The sequence below is a fragment of the Malania oleifera genome, chromosome 10, assembly GCF_029873635.1.
Source record: "Malania oleifera isolate guangnan ecotype guangnan chromosome 10, ASM2987363v1, whole genome shotgun sequence".
In the NCBI taxonomy this organism is placed as follows: Eukaryota; Viridiplantae; Streptophyta; class Magnoliopsida; order Santalales; family Ximeniaceae; genus Malania; species Malania oleifera.
The window spans coordinates 27,764,942-27,783,325 of NC_080426.1; the positions used below are offsets into that span (position 1 = coordinate 27,764,942).

The following is an 18,384-nucleotide window of genomic DNA, read 5'->3' on the forward strand; positions in this document are numbered from 1 at the left end:
GATTTAGCTCCTTTTTTTTTTTTTGACTTTATCATTTACCAATCTCTTTGTGAAGTTGAGAATTGGATTAAGATGCCGCGGACTTGAGCTTCTATATATTGTGCACATAATATGAGGTGATTTGTTAGTATTATTAAGAAGATTGGACATTCTAGCTATTGGAGGGATTGCAAATTATTAGGGAAAATAAAAAATGTAATAAATTGAGGAGACTTTAGAGAAGCACAAAAAAATGGGCAACCCGATGCACACAACTGCAGCGTATGTGAGGTTCGAAGCACCCTAGAAAGATAATAAAAAAAAACTTTAAAGTAATTATTTTTTTTTCCATATAAATGTAAGAAAATTCACCAATCATATAATCAAATGTTAATATTTGAATGCTCCAGTGGAAAGATATTAGCTTGTAAGAAAGAGCATCAGATGTTCAATTCTTTGTAAATATGTAATGTGTGTCATGAGTTTAGGATTGATCGAGTGTCAAACTTATGTGCGGAAGCCGTGTTTGCATTCGAACTTTATCTTGATCAGCGAGATCTGAGGGAGAACGCTGATCCGTGATTTTGATGTCACATTAGAAGGTTTGAAAGACTCGTTGGTGGCTGGAGTTTTCGCGTCATAAAAAAAAATGTTAATATTTGAAACTGCTAAACTGAGCCCATTTCCATGAGTTACATTTTAAAATTAGTCAATATTGCAAATATTTTCTCATAATAAAAATGAAGAAAGAGTGGGATCCGCGCAAAGACCAATCAAACCCAAGTGAGGCTAAGTCCGACAATTCGGCGAATATTTCTGGTTTTTTCGGCAATCCACACGTGGAGACACGATGAGGTGGAGCTGAGCTGGCTGGGAGAGTCCACGCGTCCACACGTGAATGGACAATTTCAATAGGCGAAGATCGTATCCGGACCGTCCGTGCCCGGGATCTTCAGTAAGTCTACGCGGGCCCACCACTGCCAGACTTTTAAAGTAGAAAGCTGGAGTCCTCCGCCGTTCGACCGCCCCCTTCTCCTTTTTGGCCCTTTCTTCCTCTTCCTCCCCGTCCATGAGAGAGAGAGAGAGAGAGGGAAAGGGCGAGTGGAGCGTAGTGGCGGGCGTCCTGCAATCTGCGTCTAGGTATGCCGAAATTCTCTCTATGTATCTCGAGCTATTAGTACCTGTTCGATTTTTTTATGATATCTGCTCTAATTGTGGCGCAGTTTGTGTTTTTTGATTCGTTTGTTTCAAGTTTTTGAGTCGAAACCCATTATTCGCTGTTCTCGTTGTTATTTCGGGTTTATGGGTTTTCGCGGGTGGTTTTTACATTAATGGGTTGTTGTGTGAACTGGGTTTTCGTTCCTTGACTGGCGGCTCTGTTTCTGCGATTTGGGTCGGGGATTATCTTTTATTTTGGAAGGAAAAGCTGTTGACTTTGTCTTTTGAAATCCATTAACTTCTATTTGAGGTTGTTTTTATGATGTGGGTTTCTTTTTACGCGGTGAGATGTTCCTTGTTTCTGGCCTTTCGGAGGATCCTTCATCTTCGTTCTTGCTTTCTTTGATTGTGATTAATGGGTTCTCTCTTTCTTGTTCGGTTTAATCGAACTTTTTTTGCCCTTAGAAGAAAACATGAGGATGCCATTTTCTGTCATGGGTCTTATTCTTATGCTGTGGAGTAATATGATCTAGTCATCCTGACGGGGAGGCAATCTTAATATGGTGGATGCAAATTATGGATCTTATGTTGTGGGAAGTCCTTGGTCCGTGTTACACTGAAATATAGCTGGCCGAGCTGTTCAATATGATTACTGATGCTCAGTCATGACTGCATAGTGACTTTTAAAAAAAATTTATTGGGGGTGCGGAGTTGGGCAGGCTGAATCTGCTTCTGCTGCTGGATTTCCTTGTGTGGATAACACGAACAGTTGTATGATGTTTAATTACCAATATTTAGAAATCTAAAACTTAGATGAAAACAAAAGTTGAATCATATTGGTCCTAGAAGCAGTGCCTGGTGGGTGGATGGGGTAGAGGAAGATGAAGTAGGTTTGTTAATCATCTGATATTGTATTGTGGTTCCAATTGTTCCCCTTTTATTTGTAATTGAGGCTTCTGTTGAAAAAAGGCTTGTAATTGGTTCAAGGATGGGCAGGATCTTGATTTGATTTGGGCCAATACAATCAATGTGCTTAGAATTCTTATTAATCATTCTAAATTTTGTGTAAGTTGGAAATTTCAGGAATTTGTTTATGTTGTGAACAGTTTTGGGATTTTTTCTTATTGTGTTCAATCATTGTAGAACTGGCTTGAATTTTGAAAGAAATTAATTAATTAATTTTTGTCATAGGTTTGTTCCAACTTTTTTATATGTTTGATTGTTTGTGTTGTTCATTAGGCATTGAAAAATATTTGTGAAGTTTATAAAAATTCTCCATGTTCTAGTTGCCTACCTTTTTTGGTTGTTAGTCAGAATGTTATCATTTTTTTTTTCAAATTTAAATTCTCCAATTTAAATCTTCATTTAGTTGATTAATTGGTTGAATTTCCTTCTTTGACTTTAAAAATCTTGAATTGTTATCAAGATGTAAATAAAAAAAACCAACAATAACAAACCAAACTTTAAGTCTCACTAGGAGTGATTGCTATGTGAATCCTTTTTTGCCAATTTACATGATCTTGAGCAATTTCCGCCAACAACTTGAGGATTGTAAAATCTATGTTCATTATCTCATTCTAGTTATGTTAGGTCTACAGTCTACCTCTACCCCTTCTACTACCACTAAAAGTAACTAGCTCACTCCTCATTGGTACACTATTTGGCCTATGTTGCACCTGCTCAAACCATTTTAGTTGCCCTCCCTTAAAGTATATAGAAGGAAGAAGAATTGAAAAATTAAAATTTCTTACTCTTTCCCATTTGGCTAATTTTTTTTGAAATTTTTGGTAAGAGTAGTCTAATGATGTAAGTTATTACATCAATGTATTATTACTACACAAAGAAATTAATTTTTGACTTGGGATGGTTGCAAAGCCATAGTCCTCACAAGTGAGATGGAGTTAGTGAGTCAATTGAAGGGCCTAAAGAAGGATAAATAAAGATTTTTAGGGTGTTCTAAAATGTTTGAGCATTATGATGCTAGAGATAAACGAATGAGTAATGCTTTAACATTCATTGCTTCTATTCAACTTTATTTGAAGCTTTTTCTTCTACTACTAATCATTTGAGATAAATAAACTTCTTTCAATCCCCCATCTCCACAAAAAAACACATGAGTGAAGAGGAAAAAGAAAGCAACCATGCCCTTATTCCTTGGTTGCAGGATGGGGCAACTTTTATTAACCCTTTTATTTCTTCCCCTTGTCAACAAGCTTAAAGATAGGGTTTGTGAGCCCATCATTTATAACACTGAGAGGAAATAGGTCCCATGGAGAATTCATTATCTTTCGAATAAGGGCAGATTTATGCTCATTAAAAGTTCTTCCCAGTCTTCCACTCTACCTCATGCCCCTTTTCCACATCCTGAGATTAGTGTTCTTCAAACTGGAGCCTATTTAAAATGGGCTTTTTTAGGGAAGTCTTTCAAAGATCATCTTGTTGAGTGGGGTTCAGTGAAGCAACCATAGTTATTAAACACACAAAGAGCACCTGTAGTGCATAGGTGATGCGCAAGGGCATGCTTGTGGATGATGATTGTTGAGGCACAAATTTTTTAATAATGTGTATCTCTACTAGTCTGACCGTTAGGTCTTTATTTGGGGACAATCAATTAGGTTAAGGCATGGGGATGTTGGTGCATTCATCAGGGATTACATTTTATTTTTAACTTAATTATATGCTGTATTGGCTTGAAAAATAAAATTCTTTGCTTGATTTGGCTTAATTTCATTTTTTAGAAGTATTTGGAGATTTTCTAATTGAGACCAAAGAAATATGGGGTTGATGAAGTATGGAATAAGTTGAAAACCTGTTTATTTGACCAAAGTTTGATCAAGACCTCAAGGCTACTTTTTTGATATTTTTGCTTTCTATCATTTTTTGGATGAACTAATTTTTTGAAGCATTAATTTGAAGGAGATTTCATGGATTGTACGTTGGGAGGGTTGAAATGTCTTGAAAAATTTCACTTTGGTTCTTGAAATTTAGAGTTGACTTTTTATTCTCAGGGAATTTATTTTTAAATATTTTTAGATTTTGAATGGTTTTCATTTCTTTATTTACATGTTAAATCTTAAGTACAGAGGAAAGGTTCGACTCTTATTCCCCTTACCAACTTTTGGAATGGGTGGAGAAAAAAAAATAGAAGAGCTTTCATAGGATCAGCTATGTCGATAAATATTGTCAATGACAGATGTATTGCATCTCTAACTGGCTGGTATGGCGGCTTGTACATGGCTGACACTCATACAATTCGTTAATTTTTTTGAAAGCCTTTACTATTATAGGTGATATTTTAGGCACTTTTTTGTACATGGATGGAACCGCCTTGGTGCCCTTCAATGAATTTTGTTGTTGCTGATGTGAAAAAATCTTGAGTAACTTTGATTACATTTATTTAAATGATTTTACATCTCAATAAGTTGTCAATTATGTTGGACGTTGTGAACCCAGAAAAGAATGAGGGTTGTGCATAAGCTTGCCTTTGCAGAAAAGTTCCTTGCCTGAAGATACGATGTTGGTTATTGATTCTTTGGAAGTTAGAATATTTTCTTTAATGGTTTGGTGCCTCACCTAAAGGAGTTCATTTGATGCAAGTTGCCTCACCTAAGAAGATAATATGCACCATACATGCCCTTCTCCACTTTGGGCAGGGTGCCAAATGTAGGTTGCATTGCCTAAGGCTCCTTCGGTGCTAGCTGTAGCACTTGGGTGTACCCCGTCCTTGAGCACTTTTAATAACAATGAAAGCAACCTGTTCCTAAAGCAATCTATTAAGGAAAATGGATTTGGAGCCTTGATGGAAAGGAAGACTTTTGAGGAAGGTGATAGCTATCAGGTGATTCTGGAAATTTTTCTTTGGGTAAATCAATTAGCATATATCTACTGTTGTTGGCAAGATGTTTGCTGTGGATAGAGCTCCCTTTAGGGGCTTAATTTCCTTTTGAACAGATACTAGGTAATAGGAATCTTGTGAATGTTTTTTATTGGGTGAAAAACAGTGACCTCTTTAAGGTTTGACAAAAAGACATGGACCTCCCCTAAGGTTTAAAATTCCAGGGGCCTTTTCAGATATTTCAAAAATTCCATAGACCTCCCTTGAGGTTTGCCAAAAAGATAGACCACTCCTTCTATTTGGTAAAAAGACAAGCTTTTTAAGAGGTATAAGTGCCTAAGAAATCAAATGTTAGGGGAGGTTTGTGTGATTTTTGAAATCTCATTGAAGGTCTGTGAATTTTTTGAACCTCAAGGGATGTCCTTGTCTTTTTGCCAAACCTTAGGGCAGGACTCTATCTTTTGCTTTTTTTTCTTTTTCTTTGCCCTCCTCAGTCCCTGATATGGCATGGGAGCATTGTGCACTAAGTGTATATGCTTCCTATGTAAGAATGCATACACTAGGGTTTTAAAGGGTATCTAAGTGCAATTGAACACCTATTTAATAACACCTATACTTGATCAATTTCCATCTCTTATGCTAGATATTTATTAGTCTTGTGAAATACATTTGCACCAATGAGCAATGCTAGCAACAAATGCTTCCATCAGTCACACTTGCAACACTTGCTATGTGGTGATTAGTGATGACATGGTACGTGTACACCTTTTGATTAAACTAGCATTAGATAAGGAAATGACAAAGCTCTCTCTATCCCCCCTCCCCCATTTTCTCTTCTCTTTTTTCAATCCGTATCTCTAGTCCTTGCTCTTCCTCTTCCTCGAATCTTGGGCATCATAACTACTTCTTATCCACTCCATCACCAGCTCAACCATTAAAAGGAACACAAATATTTGATGACAATATTGCCCCTGTTAGCCTTTCCTGCCAAAATGAATTGCCACTGCCACCAAAATCAAATGCGCACAATGCCACCAATATCAAACACCCCTGTTACACACGAAGAGCCTCCAAGATCAATTTTTGTTGGGTGATGACCTTAATAAAGGTAACACCAACAATTAGTTGCAGGGTTAGAGGCCTTGTAAGGTATTGTTCCCACATATGTGGTTTTTGTGTTTTAGCATTTTAGAGACCCTACCTCATCTATTTCTACATTGTCTATTTTCTTTGGGCATGTAGAATAGATTGTTTGATTTATTTGGAGAGTCTTGGGACATGCCAAATGACGGTGGATGAGTTTTTGGGTATTTATTTTGTTGTGTTTGGGAAGAGGAAGGATGCTTAATATAGAAGAATTATGCTTAGCTTTGTGGAAGCATGCACTTTTTGCATTTGAGTGGGGGATCTGGTAAGAGTTAAATGCTCAGATCTTTATTGGAAAGAAGCTGTCTTCAAATTTGCTTTGGGATAGGATTCGCTACTTGGGCATCTTTTTGGGCTTTTAGTGCAGGCTATTTAAGGGTATATATTTTGAGGATGTTCAGTGGGACTGGAAGGCTTTATCGCTTCGATTGTACTTTTTATTTCTCATTTGAGGATTTCTTGTACTTCTCTCTGTATTTTATTCTCTATTTAATACATTTATTTTCTATAAAAAATGTGTGTGCATGAGAGATTGAGATTAGAGAGAGAGGACATACAAATGCTATGAGCCCAATTCCTTCTTTCAGAGCTTATGCACAGGGCGCCAACACACATATGTATCCACTATCCTACTTGCAGATTAAATTTGGACCCCATTCAACTGCAGGTTGAGGAGCATCCTTTTTAAAAATCTTATGCCACAAATAATTTTGAGTTCTTTTAGTGGCGCGTCTTGATTGAATGCGTTTCAAATTTAATCAACATGTAGGCTATAAGGTAAATTCTAATCTAATGGTGGAAGCCCTTTCACTGCTCCCATGTGGGTTCCATGTGTTTTGGCTCTTAGAAGAGGGTTATCTTGGCTCATAAAATAGTAGTTTTAATTTAATCGTAGAGGCCCTTTTTTTGGGCCCATTTTGTGTGTCTTATAATTCACTAGCTTGTAATAGTATTGAAATTTATGTATATACAAATTGACACGTATGCATATATGTGGTCTGCCATGATTGTGCTATTTGGTTTATCCATGGATGTGGATTCCATGCAGGTACCTTATCCTTAGATGGATGGCCCCCTTTTTTGGATCTTTCACAAGAAGTCCCTTCACCTCGTCGTGGAAAGTATGAAAAGCGACCTTATGTTCCCCATAACCTCGAAACAAAGTAACCACACACTCTCTCTCCCTTGAGTTGCTGTATTTGAAATTTGGCCTGTGTGCATATGTTAGACCTATAATAAGCCGTAGCAAATGAACTTTCTAATCTTATGTGCGTCTTTTTAACATTGGTTCCTCTCTTTTTGCCTGCGACACATTTTTTTAACCTTGCTTTTTAAGCCTTTTATGCATTTTGAGGGTGATTTCAAGGGTGCTTTGGTCTTCCCATATCATCTTTCCAGCCTAAAAGCAATTGTAAGACACTGGTAATTTTCTATGGCTGCTTGAATTTACTGGGGCATTGCTCTGGCAAGGATTTTTGAGGGGATATCCATTTAAGATTCATGCTCCCTTTACCATTCCTCAGCATTAGAAAGGGGACATTTTGTCAAAGAAACCTTTGTTTTCTATTTTTCAAATATGAACTGGTTAGCCAACTTGATTTTGGTAAGCCAGTGCTAAATTTAATATATACATCCTATATATTAGATTAAAGATAAGAACGAGATATTCCATTGCAAATTGTGTGATTCCAAACACCTCTATGGGATTTGGAATCATGGAACTTTATATAAGTACAGATTTCTTCTTGTGTTCTCAGATTCTTAAAATTTATGGCTCTAGTATTTGTATGATCTTGTCTTAACATCTTGTGAGTGCACTTACAGATACCGATGTTCCAACCTAGAGTGCGCAACAGCTTTGCTTTCACTGAAAATTGTCAATTACAAATTTACTAATATATAGCTTATTTTACACTTTAATTCGTGGGCGGTTGGCTGCATGGGAATGCCAGAGAAATGGACAGAAAAATAGATATAATGGCTACAATAGTTTGTCTGAATATTGCCTTTCATTATGATTGATGAAGTATTTTTCAGTCATTATATATTATATTGTCTTGTTTCAAAGTTTTGATTATTATCTTCATTGCCAATAAAATTCCTTTTATTTTTTCTTCCCACCTAAATACTTTTCCAAAAATTTTCTATTTTTTCACATCATTGTAATTTATTGGTTTCTTTGTACTTTCATATTTATTTGAAGGGGAGCTTAGGCGCAACGGTAAGGTTGTTGCCGTGTGACCTAGAGGTCACGGGTTCAAGGTGTGGAAATAGCCACTTGCAAAAATGCAATGTAAGGCTGCGTACTATAGACCCATTGTGGTCCGCCCCTTCTCTAGACCCCGAATATGCGGGAGCTTTGTGCACTAGGCTGCCCTTTGTACTTTTATGTTTGTGTTCTTAATGCCCGTGGATAGTTTTTGTTTTTAAGGGGAGTTCTTATCTTGTACTTGCTTGCGGATGTAGGTATTCTTTGTGGTTGATTTTAAGTGTGGATTGAGGCATCTATCATTGATCTAGAACCAATGCCGGCAGTTAAAATGAAATCTAAATCAGTCACAAGTTGTGTAAAAGAAGGAAATAGTCTTCATGTTTGCCGGAAGTCGAATAAAACATTCAAGAAATCGTGTTCCCAGACATGGATATCTCAGGAAGCAGCAGACCTGGGCACGCCAAGTCAAAGTTGTCCAATTGGTCTGCATCCATTTTTATATGTTTGTGGTAATTTGTTATCAAAAAACATGTTTTTGATAATAAGGAGCTTGCATCAACAAAGTTTGGTTTCTCTTACAATGTTCCTGTTACTGTAGGAGTTGTTTGCAATGGTTTGAATTTTCTCAGTTAGGTTTTCTAGTATGAAATTTCTAATTCTGATTGTGCCTGCTTATTGTAGATTCAATGATAAGTCAGCTACCTGCCCTGGAAATGGGATCTGATGAAGCTGCTGGCCATAAGGACGGAGAAACTATCCTTTTACAAAATTGTTCATTTTCTGCTGAGGATACAGAGTCTTTTGAAAAAATGGTAAAAGTTCATTAACTATTTGATTTTTTTTTTCTACGCATGTGCACAGGAAAATGAACTTTAATCATGCATCATTTTTTTTTTTCTGAATACTATACTGCCATTAGTAGTACAGTGTTTCTAGACATGAAGAGAAAGTTTAATCTCCTACATGAATGAAATCAATCAGCACACGCACTGCACGTGCTTGGGTGAAAATTTTCCTTCAATGAATTTTACATGTAATAAATACCACAATTAGATATGTTTAGAAACTCCATGTGCATGTCTACTTAGTTCACTGTCGCACATGTCAAAAATAGCTCCTGTTGTATAATTTGTGTTTTGGATCAGATTCCTTGCCTTTACAGATCATGCTTCTTGAATGTCTCGCATTGAATGAATATCTATAGCTCTTGTGCAGATCAAATGGGTATGGATGTTGGTTAATCTTCTTCTTGGATCAGTATTCTTTTGTCCCTGTTCCTACTTGTTTGGTTCTGCATGCAGTATATTTTTGTTTCAGTTCTAGGTGCCCAAACTAAAATACTCATAGTGAAAAAATTTTCTTATGATTTTTTGGTAAATAAGATGTACCATTTAAGAATTTCTGAGCTTTTTAGCATGCAGCTTATAGGTTTTTTTGGAAATGATAATTTGATGTTCTTGAAGCTTATTGTCTCACTCCTTGTTTTGCCTATTTTCTTTGCCCTTCTTTAAATATATACTTGCCATCTGATCCTTGGGGAAGGATCTGAAGGAAGCACTAAAGTAGCCAAAGCAGTTTATCCATTTAAATCAACATAAAGAGATACCAGTTACTGGACAGTGGATACTAATTTTTCATTAGGATGTGATGTTGATAATTTCATTGGTTCTCTTAATTGTTTTTTGTATTGAACAATTTCACTATTGAAAAATTTCCTTTGTGCCTCAAAGAGGTCATATTTTGTCATTTTTTCCTTGATCTTCTTGGGGATTACTGATGGTGTAGGTTGTAATGTTGCTCCATGTGAAATGATGATATAGTTATCTGTATTTGATAATCAAAAGAATTATAAGTTTGCATGCTGCAGTCAAAGGCAGATCAAGAATTTTCTTTCAGTGGGCACAAGCTTAATTTTTTTTAAAAAGCATGCTGGAAGTTAACAAAAATACAATTTATGTTGCATTATAATTAAAATCATCCCATACTATTAAAAAAACAATAAATATTGCACATTAACAAAAAAAAGCATGGTTGACATCTTTTAACTGTTGATTGGTCATCGTTCTGCATCATCCTTCTTTTTTTCCTTGTTTCTAGTTTATTACTTCCATAAACAAAGGACTGCAAAAGACTGAGGGCATTTGACTAACAATTGTGTGTGTATGTATGTGACTTAACAATGTGTGTGTGTGTGTGTGTGTGTGAGAGAGAGAGAGAGAGAGAGAGAGAGAGAGAGAGAGAATTATTAAATTTGAGTTTTAGTTTGTGAAGATAGCCCAAAAACTCCTTCTGAACCATTAGTGTCTAGCAGTATCTGTCAGTTTTTTGGAAAAGACTGAAGGGATTTGACTAACAATTGTATGTATGTGTGTGTGAGGGAGAGAGAATTATTAAATTTGTGTTTAGTTTGTGAAAATGGAAAAAGAAAATTATTTAAACTTGAGTTTACTTTGTGAAACATTGTCCAAAAACTTCTGAACCATTAGTGCCTGGCAGTAGCAGTGTAGCAGTCATTTTTTTGTATTTGCTGTGTCCTTCGTTTTTGAATACTGAAAATTGCATCTGAAAACTTAACCAAACAGAATAAGTTCCTACAATTTTAATGTAGCACAATAGTTCTTCAAGGTATCAATTTGCTTCTGCCTTCTAAAACACTAGTGCACTAATGGGGGTGAAACTATATGTTTCTTAGGTGGGGCAGCGAGGGGCAAGCTACCCCACCCCATGCCCCGGCTGCTTCTACCTACATCCGCCCCTGGCTGCAGACTATCTGCAGCGTGATAAAAATGAATACCTGTGTTGTGTTTTCATGTCATCCTCTACTCATTTGTAAAGTTCCTTAGAGATCTTTATCATTTGGCAAACCATCAGCCCCATTTTTGGTGTTGTCTTATCTGAATATTTATAAATTAACAACTGCATGTCAATGTCCTCTTTACTTGCTAGTGTCCTGTGTCAAAGACGGTTATCATATTCTGCAATGTTGGCTATAAGGCTGAAAGAAGTTCCTTGTCTGATCAGAATTGCTGATTATCAATAAAAATTGGCAATCTTTCATGATATGAAAATCTAGAAACACTTTTTCATATGATTTATTTGTTTAAAATGCTACTTTGGTGCTGGTACTTGGTATTTGTGGAGAATTTTGTCATATGGTTGGTTAATTGGTTAGTTAAATGTGTTTCATTTATTGGCAGGGGTTTTCATCTTCTACTTGTTCAACACACTTGGAAACAATATTCTCTCCTATTGTAGAATTCAATGATGTCCACTGGAAACAGGATAATACTGGTGAGTCCTGAAATTATGTTGGTGTGCCTTATCAATGACATCATACCGGCGGTTAATTGCATTTGATAATGTGAGGTTGATAACTTGCTGTTTGGAAGTAATTTAGCCTCAACGTAGTGATTGCTTCTTGAATTGTTTTTTTGTTTTTGTTGCTCTGAGGGTAACTTTTGGTTCTTGAACTCAGTCTAAGTATTATATACTACCTTTTAGGGAGTATAGTATGGAGGGTTGAATTTCAATATAAAAACCAAATTTAGTACGAAAAATTCTGTGGTGGAAAGATAACAATCTCATTATTGTTGTTAGAAGCACACACAAGGTGCCCCTATGTGTTGTGGGCACCAAGATGCTAGAGTCTAAGTCTGAGGTTCCCTCAGGCGAGGCCCAGATGGCAGGTGTGTGAGACTTGAAAGATGTATCTAATGATGGCTGTTGAAAAGGGGGTATTACCAAGGATTTAAAGGCTGGTGGGCAAGATTGACAGGTTTATACTTGTTGGAAGGCAGTTGAGATGGGTGTAGAAATGAGGAAAAGATTTAAGTCAAGGGAGAGCAGTCTGGCGAGATTGTGCCAAAGTTTGTAGGAGAGATACAAAAGGAAATTTATGTTTTGTGGAAGATCGTAATATTAAGAAGGATGTAACTAGTGAGAGGGTGGCAAAAGCTAATGAACAGAATAAGGGGGATCCCTTGAATGATGACAGGAAGGACCTTTGGTGAATCTGATTGTGAATAGGGTTTGCTTTTAGATGAGATATGGGACCAATATTGATATGGTTTTGACTCTTTGGATTTACTTGGAGATTTATCATATGGCATCCATTTTGACGGAGGGATTAGAGAGGGTTTCATTCTTGAGGATGACAGATTGATTAACATACCACAGTCTGAGGATGGAATTTTGCCTACCACTGTGAAGGAGATATCTGGTAAGGATTTAGAAACTCAGCTTTTAATGGTTAAGATGGATTTACAGCTGTCTGATCATTTTAGGAAATGAAGTGCAACTCCAAGCTGGTAAAAGTAAGGTGAAGAAGAGGCAGAGAGTACTAGCAAATTTGAAGTTCTCTGTTAACCAGGATAGGTAGGGATTAAGGAGGGGTTTTCTTGGTTTTTTTTTGTTAGTTTTTTATTTCAATGTTTTTGTTTTTGTTCTCTTTTTATTTTGATTTTTTAAAAAAAAAAATTCTTGGAGGACTTCCTGTCCCCACTTAGGTTGTGACTTCTCTTTTCTCTATCTATCTTATTTTATTATAAAAAAAAATATTTAATGCATAATTTGTTGATGTTGTTCTTAGTCCTCAAATTCAACAGCTTGATTTTTCATGTATATAAGGATCCTGCAATTGGATTGAATAAAATAATTTAAAAATCAATTTTCTGAAGAATAAAATGTCAACTTCCTTTCAATGATAAAATTGAAGAAATGATTAATTAGCGTTTAAAACTATGAAAATTTTAAATACTAGATAACATTATTCGAAGAAGATGTTCTTTATGGTGCATTTGTTTCATGGGCCATGAGTGGCTGGGCTTATGGGGGTCACATTACTTCAGTTCAGGCTTGTAATTTTTTGGTCCTTCCTTCTGTGCTTTCTTTCCTTATTTAAAATTCAGTGGTAGTTGTTCATAAGCTTGAGAGGATTATGCAGGATTTTCTTTGTTTAGGGGTGGGTGAGGAGAGGTATCATCTTGCCAGTGAAAGATAGTTGGTAGGTTAAAGGAGGAGGTTGGCTTCAGTCTCAGAAATTCAGTGTGTAAAAACATTGCTTTTGTGGGCAGATGGTTATGATGGTTTCCTTTCGAAACTCAAAACTCAATTCTCCTTGGCATAGGTTATTGAAAGTAAATTTTGTTTGCTGGAGAATTAGTGGGTGCTAATATTTTTATTATTTTTATGTAAAAATATTGCTTTTGTCTATTGCTTTTCCTTCCATTTCTCGTCATTCTTTCCTCCCTGATGCACTTATTTCTCTTTTCTTGTTATGGATAGCTCCGAGGTTTCTTGGGATTTTTAGTTTCATTGTATTCTCGTTGATTGGGAGGTGGAGGAACTTTCTTCAATCTTGGTGTTATTGGATTCTTTTTGTTACTCTTCGATGTGGGATGTTAGGGTCTGGGTGAATCAGGTGTTTTCTCTTGTCAATCTTTCTATACTCATCTAAGCCAGTCTTTTCATTTTTCCTCCTTGCCAATAGATTGTGGAGAGCTAAAGTTCCTTCAAAAGTAAAGGCTTTTCTATGGATTGCCATCCTTAATAGAAGTTAACACCAATGATCTGTTGCAGGTTCGAATACTATACATGGCTCCTGATGTGTGTCAAGTATTATGGTAGCTATGAGGATCACGCTAGCTGTTTATGAAACATATTATTTGGTTTTCCAGGAGAATGTTGGGTGTGTCTTTATTCTTTAGAGGCTTTCTTAAGTGTTAATTTTAGAGGCTTTTGGAGGTGTAAAAAGGTCCAGATTTTGTGGTGGTGCTCAATTTGTGCTGTCAGCTTCTTTTTTTTTTTTCCTAGAGAGAAATGCCTGGATTGTTTTTTTGATATCATGAGATTAGTATATTTGATTCGGGACAGGATTGAGTATTTTAGCATCCATGTTGGTGTGCACTAGAAGGTGTTTAGGTGATTCGGCTTCTGCTGATCCCCCCCCCCCTCCCAAAAAGGCCTGCAATTGAAACATCATAAAAAATAATTTCATTTTTCTAAATTTTATCGTAGTTTTGGCTTTGGCAATTGCTTCAAATCCTTAAAATTTTATATTGACACCCTTTTTAGGTTTTTAAATATGTTTTTCTATTTGGTAGTCTCATGATCCTGCAATTCAATTTTATGATCTGATAACAAAAACTTCCCCACAATTCAAATTAGGAACCTGTGTTTTACTACACCAGGTCCCTTTGCACAGCCTTTAACAATTATGAAATATATGCAATGGAGTCTAGTCAAAGCTCTTATACATTCTGCAACAATGTTGATGCAGATGAGAAAGGAAAATTTGGGTTTGTTGTGATGAATAAAACCGTAATGCTTTTCGTTCATCATGTTTTCTCATTGCCATAATCTCCAAATTCTCAAAGTTAATTGCTGTTCAAAAATTTTGGCAACCATTTTCTGATATTTCAGTCGTAATTGTGTAAGGAAATCCTTTTTTGACCCTTAGAAGTGCCTCCTGTTTTAGCAAACCCTAGAACCACCTTTCCTTTGCAAGACAAATCAAGGTCTAAAAACATAAAGGTTTGTGCTGCATATGACTCATCAAATGGGATGTTTAAATGCCCTCCAAATGCTCCACTTTTACTTTGTTTTTTTGTCATGTTATCTGTGGAATGAACTCTTCTATTATTCATAGTGTTCTATGTATTATGTATGCTTATATATTTATATTATTTTGTGCTAGGGAGCAAGAAAGACACTGCTGTGCGCCAAATGACAATTCATTACAATGATGGTGACAATGAGAGCAGTAACTTGTCTGGTTATCAAAGTGTTTTAGCTCCTTGTATCTTTGACATGAGTGTCACTGGCTCACCCATCACTGCAATTGCTCAATGCGATGAAATTGTAAAAGCTAATTTCTCTGCTGATTTTGAATATGCTGATGCTGAACCAAGTATGATGATTGATATGGCTGAGAGATGTATGATGTTGCCTTCACTTGAGGAAACAGTGGAAACAGTCAATACCCATTATTCAGGATCATGTGGAGAATTTCTGATGAATTCAGATGATTCATGGTTTTATCTTTTGAGTCATCAGTCAAAACCCTGTGATCAAGAGCTTGATGTCAATGCCAGCGCTATTGATTCTGATGAAGTGGACTGTTTTGATCCACAGCTGTTCATTAGAAATTTTCCTGATCTTTCAGAAGGACCTAATTGGTTGCCTGCATTATCGCCCAGGGAAACGAAGAAAAAGCAGATTACCCTAGTCCTTGATTTGGATGGTAAGAAAATTGATTTCTTGGTGCTTATCCAATGAGTTCTTATATTCAATTTTAGTTTTATGGTCATGTTTAATCATTGCAAATAATATGTATGAAATTGCCGTCAAATATAAGTTGAGGCATTTCAACAAATTCTGGCTTAATCTCATGTTAAAATTTGAAAGAAACTTTAAATTTTATATCATCGTCTGATTTTGACCAGTATAAATATCAGTGCTGAAAATAAGCAAGCTTTCTTTCTAGGTCAGTGATGTAGGACAAGAAGTAAGACCTTGGGAAGATCCTTGCTGGAAAATAATTGAGTTGGGTTAAGGAATTGTGAGGTTAAGGAATTAGCACAGGATTTTGTGTATTTGGGGGTTGTTTGTAATATTTGTGTAAAGTAGGGTATATTTGTAATGTAATGTAGTTTTAGGGGTTTATGTGTAATTTCACGTAAAGAGGCTTTCTTATAAACAGTGTGTGAAAGCCATGTTGTAGTTGGTATAAATTTGAGTTGTTAATTGAATGTGAATTTCCCCCTAGTATCTCCTCTCTTCCCCTTCCTTCCTTTCTTCTAAATTCCCCATGGCTGCAGAACCTTGATGCTGCCCCTGCATCATTTGGCATCAGAGTCCAACCATGACCTCCATTCTTCCATATCAGTCCATCCATTCTCCCTCACTCGTCTCCCTTCTCTTCCTCTTCTTCCTTCTCTTCTTCTTCTTCTTTCTTCTCTATTTCTGATCTCCTGTTCTGTCCACAATTCCCTGCTGCCGGCACCAGTCTGCCCTCTTCTTGTCTGTTTCTCTTCTCCTTCTTTTCTTCTTCTCTTAATTCTCTCAACTCTATGATTTTTGAATTCTGTTGCTGTCTCCTCCAGTTGATGTAGGACAAGAAGTAAAGACCTTGGGAATATCCTTGCTGGAAAATAATTAAGAAGACTTGGGTTAAGTAGGGGTATATTTGTCATTTAATGTAGTTTTAGAGGTTTGTGTAATTTCGTGTAAAGAGGCTTTCTTATAAATAGTGTGTGAAAGCCATGTTGTAGTTAGTTATTGATGAATTTGGATTAAGTGAACGTGAATTTTTCCCCTAGTATCTCCTCTCTCCTCCCTTCCCCTTCCTTCTTCTCTTCTAATTTCTCCATGGCTGCAGAACCTTGATGCTGCCCCTGCATCGGTCTGCTTGTCCAAAATTTTTATGTTTTAGTAATAGACTGTTTCTATAGTCTGGCGCAGCCACTGGTGAAATTTGTTCATGTTTGTATGCGTGTGCTTGCAGAAACACTTGTTCACTCTTCTCTTGAACCCTGTGAAGATGCAGACTTCACATTCCCAGTTTTATTTGACATGAAAGAGCACACAGTGTATGTACGACAAAGGCCCTTCCTACGGACTTTTTTGGAGAAAGTGGCAGAGATGTTTGAAATTATTGTCTTCACAGCCAGTCAAAGCATCTATGCTGAACAGCTGCTGGATGTCCTGGATCCTGATAAAATATTTTTTTCTCGACGTGCATATCGGGAATCTTGCATATTTTCAGATGGTGGCTACACCAAAGATTTGACAGTTTTAGGTGTTGACTTGGCCAAAGTTGCTATTATTGATAATTCTCCACAGGTATGTACCTCAGACACCCCCCCCCTTTTCTCACTTTTATATTTTACCTCAATTTTGTTGCATTGCTTTTTTTGTTGTTGGAATAGATATATATGTAGGTAGTTAATTTGTTTGGCGGTTTGAATGAAGGCCAAGTTATAACAACACACTGCTTTTTTACCATTATGTGAGATCGTCTTGGATAAATGCTTTAAATCATGAGTTTTATGGAACTATAGAAATTTATTTCACTTTAAACTTTGGTTGAATGTCAAACTTCAAAATGAATTTGATTATTTTCTTTTAGTTTTATGCTTGCACAGACGTACAAAAGTTACCACTTTCAGGATGAGGAAGTTTGGCCCTAAGTCAAAGTTTTGAACTTGTCATCATGAGTTTCCTAATAATTGAATAAATATGGAAATTAAAGTTTGAGATGTTGCAGTTCTTATCCTAGTGTGGTAGATCATGGAGAAACTGAAATTTTTCTTGAGTTGGGCCATATTTCTATGGATGCATTCAGTGAGGGTGTGAAAATTAAGTGGAGTGTTGGTATCACCAGTTAGCTCATAGTCAATAGTAAAATTGGTTACTAAACCTTGTGTTTTTTAGTATCCATCATGTAATTGAATCTTTTGTTCTCTCTTTACAATTTCAGGTTTTCCGGTTGCAGGTGGATAATGGGATTCCTATTAAGAGTTGGTTTGATGACCCATCAGACCGTGCATTAATTTCATTACTTCCCTTTCTAGAGACTTTGGTTGATGCTGATGATGTTCGTCCCATCATTGCAAAGAGATTCAATGTCAAGGAGTAGTTTTTTACTTTTTTTCATTTTATTTTAATCCTGATTAATCATAGATATGGACGGTGACCCTTCTTTCTCATTTAAGCAAATGAATACCTAGAGCTTCCAAACATATTCTCAGTTCTTTCCCCTCCCTGAGCTCTTATAGTTAATTATTCCAGAATTAGTTAGTCTTGTTGTGTCAGATAAAATAATAGGATTTACCCATCCTAGTTCTTCATAGGAGGTCATTGTGATAGTTATAGTTACCTATTGTGTCCAAAGTAGCTGTTCAAGACATCTTATTTATTTTCAGTGGGCAGATAAATTGCTGTCATACAGCTGTGTATATGAATGATTTCATAGTGGAATAAAATTGCTGTGAATTTGTTTTTCTTTTTTGTCTGTATAGTTTTGGTTTCAAATCATTATTCTTCTTAATGGGGC

The 18,384-nt window shown here is 36.3% G+C and overlaps 1 protein-coding gene across 13 annotated transcripts in view; it reads left to right on the forward strand.

Moving 5' to 3' along the window:
* Positions 1-975: 975 nt before the first annotated feature.
* The window catches only part of LOC131166435 (uncharacterized), a 28,070-nt gene continuing 10,661 nt past the window's right edge, over positions 976-18,384 (forward strand). For 2 of the 13 annotated variants that reach the window (XM_058124989.1, XM_058124990.1), the window contains exons 1-6: positions 996-1,119; positions 7,167-7,281; positions 9,012-9,142; positions 11,528-11,621; positions 15,025-15,570; positions 16,834-17,171. In XM_058124989.1, coding sequence (XP_057980972.1) covers positions 7,182-7,281; positions 9,012-9,142; positions 11,528-11,621; positions 15,025-15,570; positions 16,834-17,171 — 1,209 coding nt within the window. In that variant the 5' untranslated portion in view covers positions 996-1,119; positions 7,167-7,181. Of the gene's footprint in view, positions 1,120-7,164; positions 7,282-8,584; positions 8,840-9,011; positions 9,143-11,527; positions 11,622-15,024; positions 15,571-16,833; positions 17,172-17,808; positions 18,332-18,384 lie in introns of those variants that run through there. The other 11 variants (XM_058124985.1, XM_058124986.1, XR_009139837.1 and 8 more) reach the window with 9 other exon arrangements.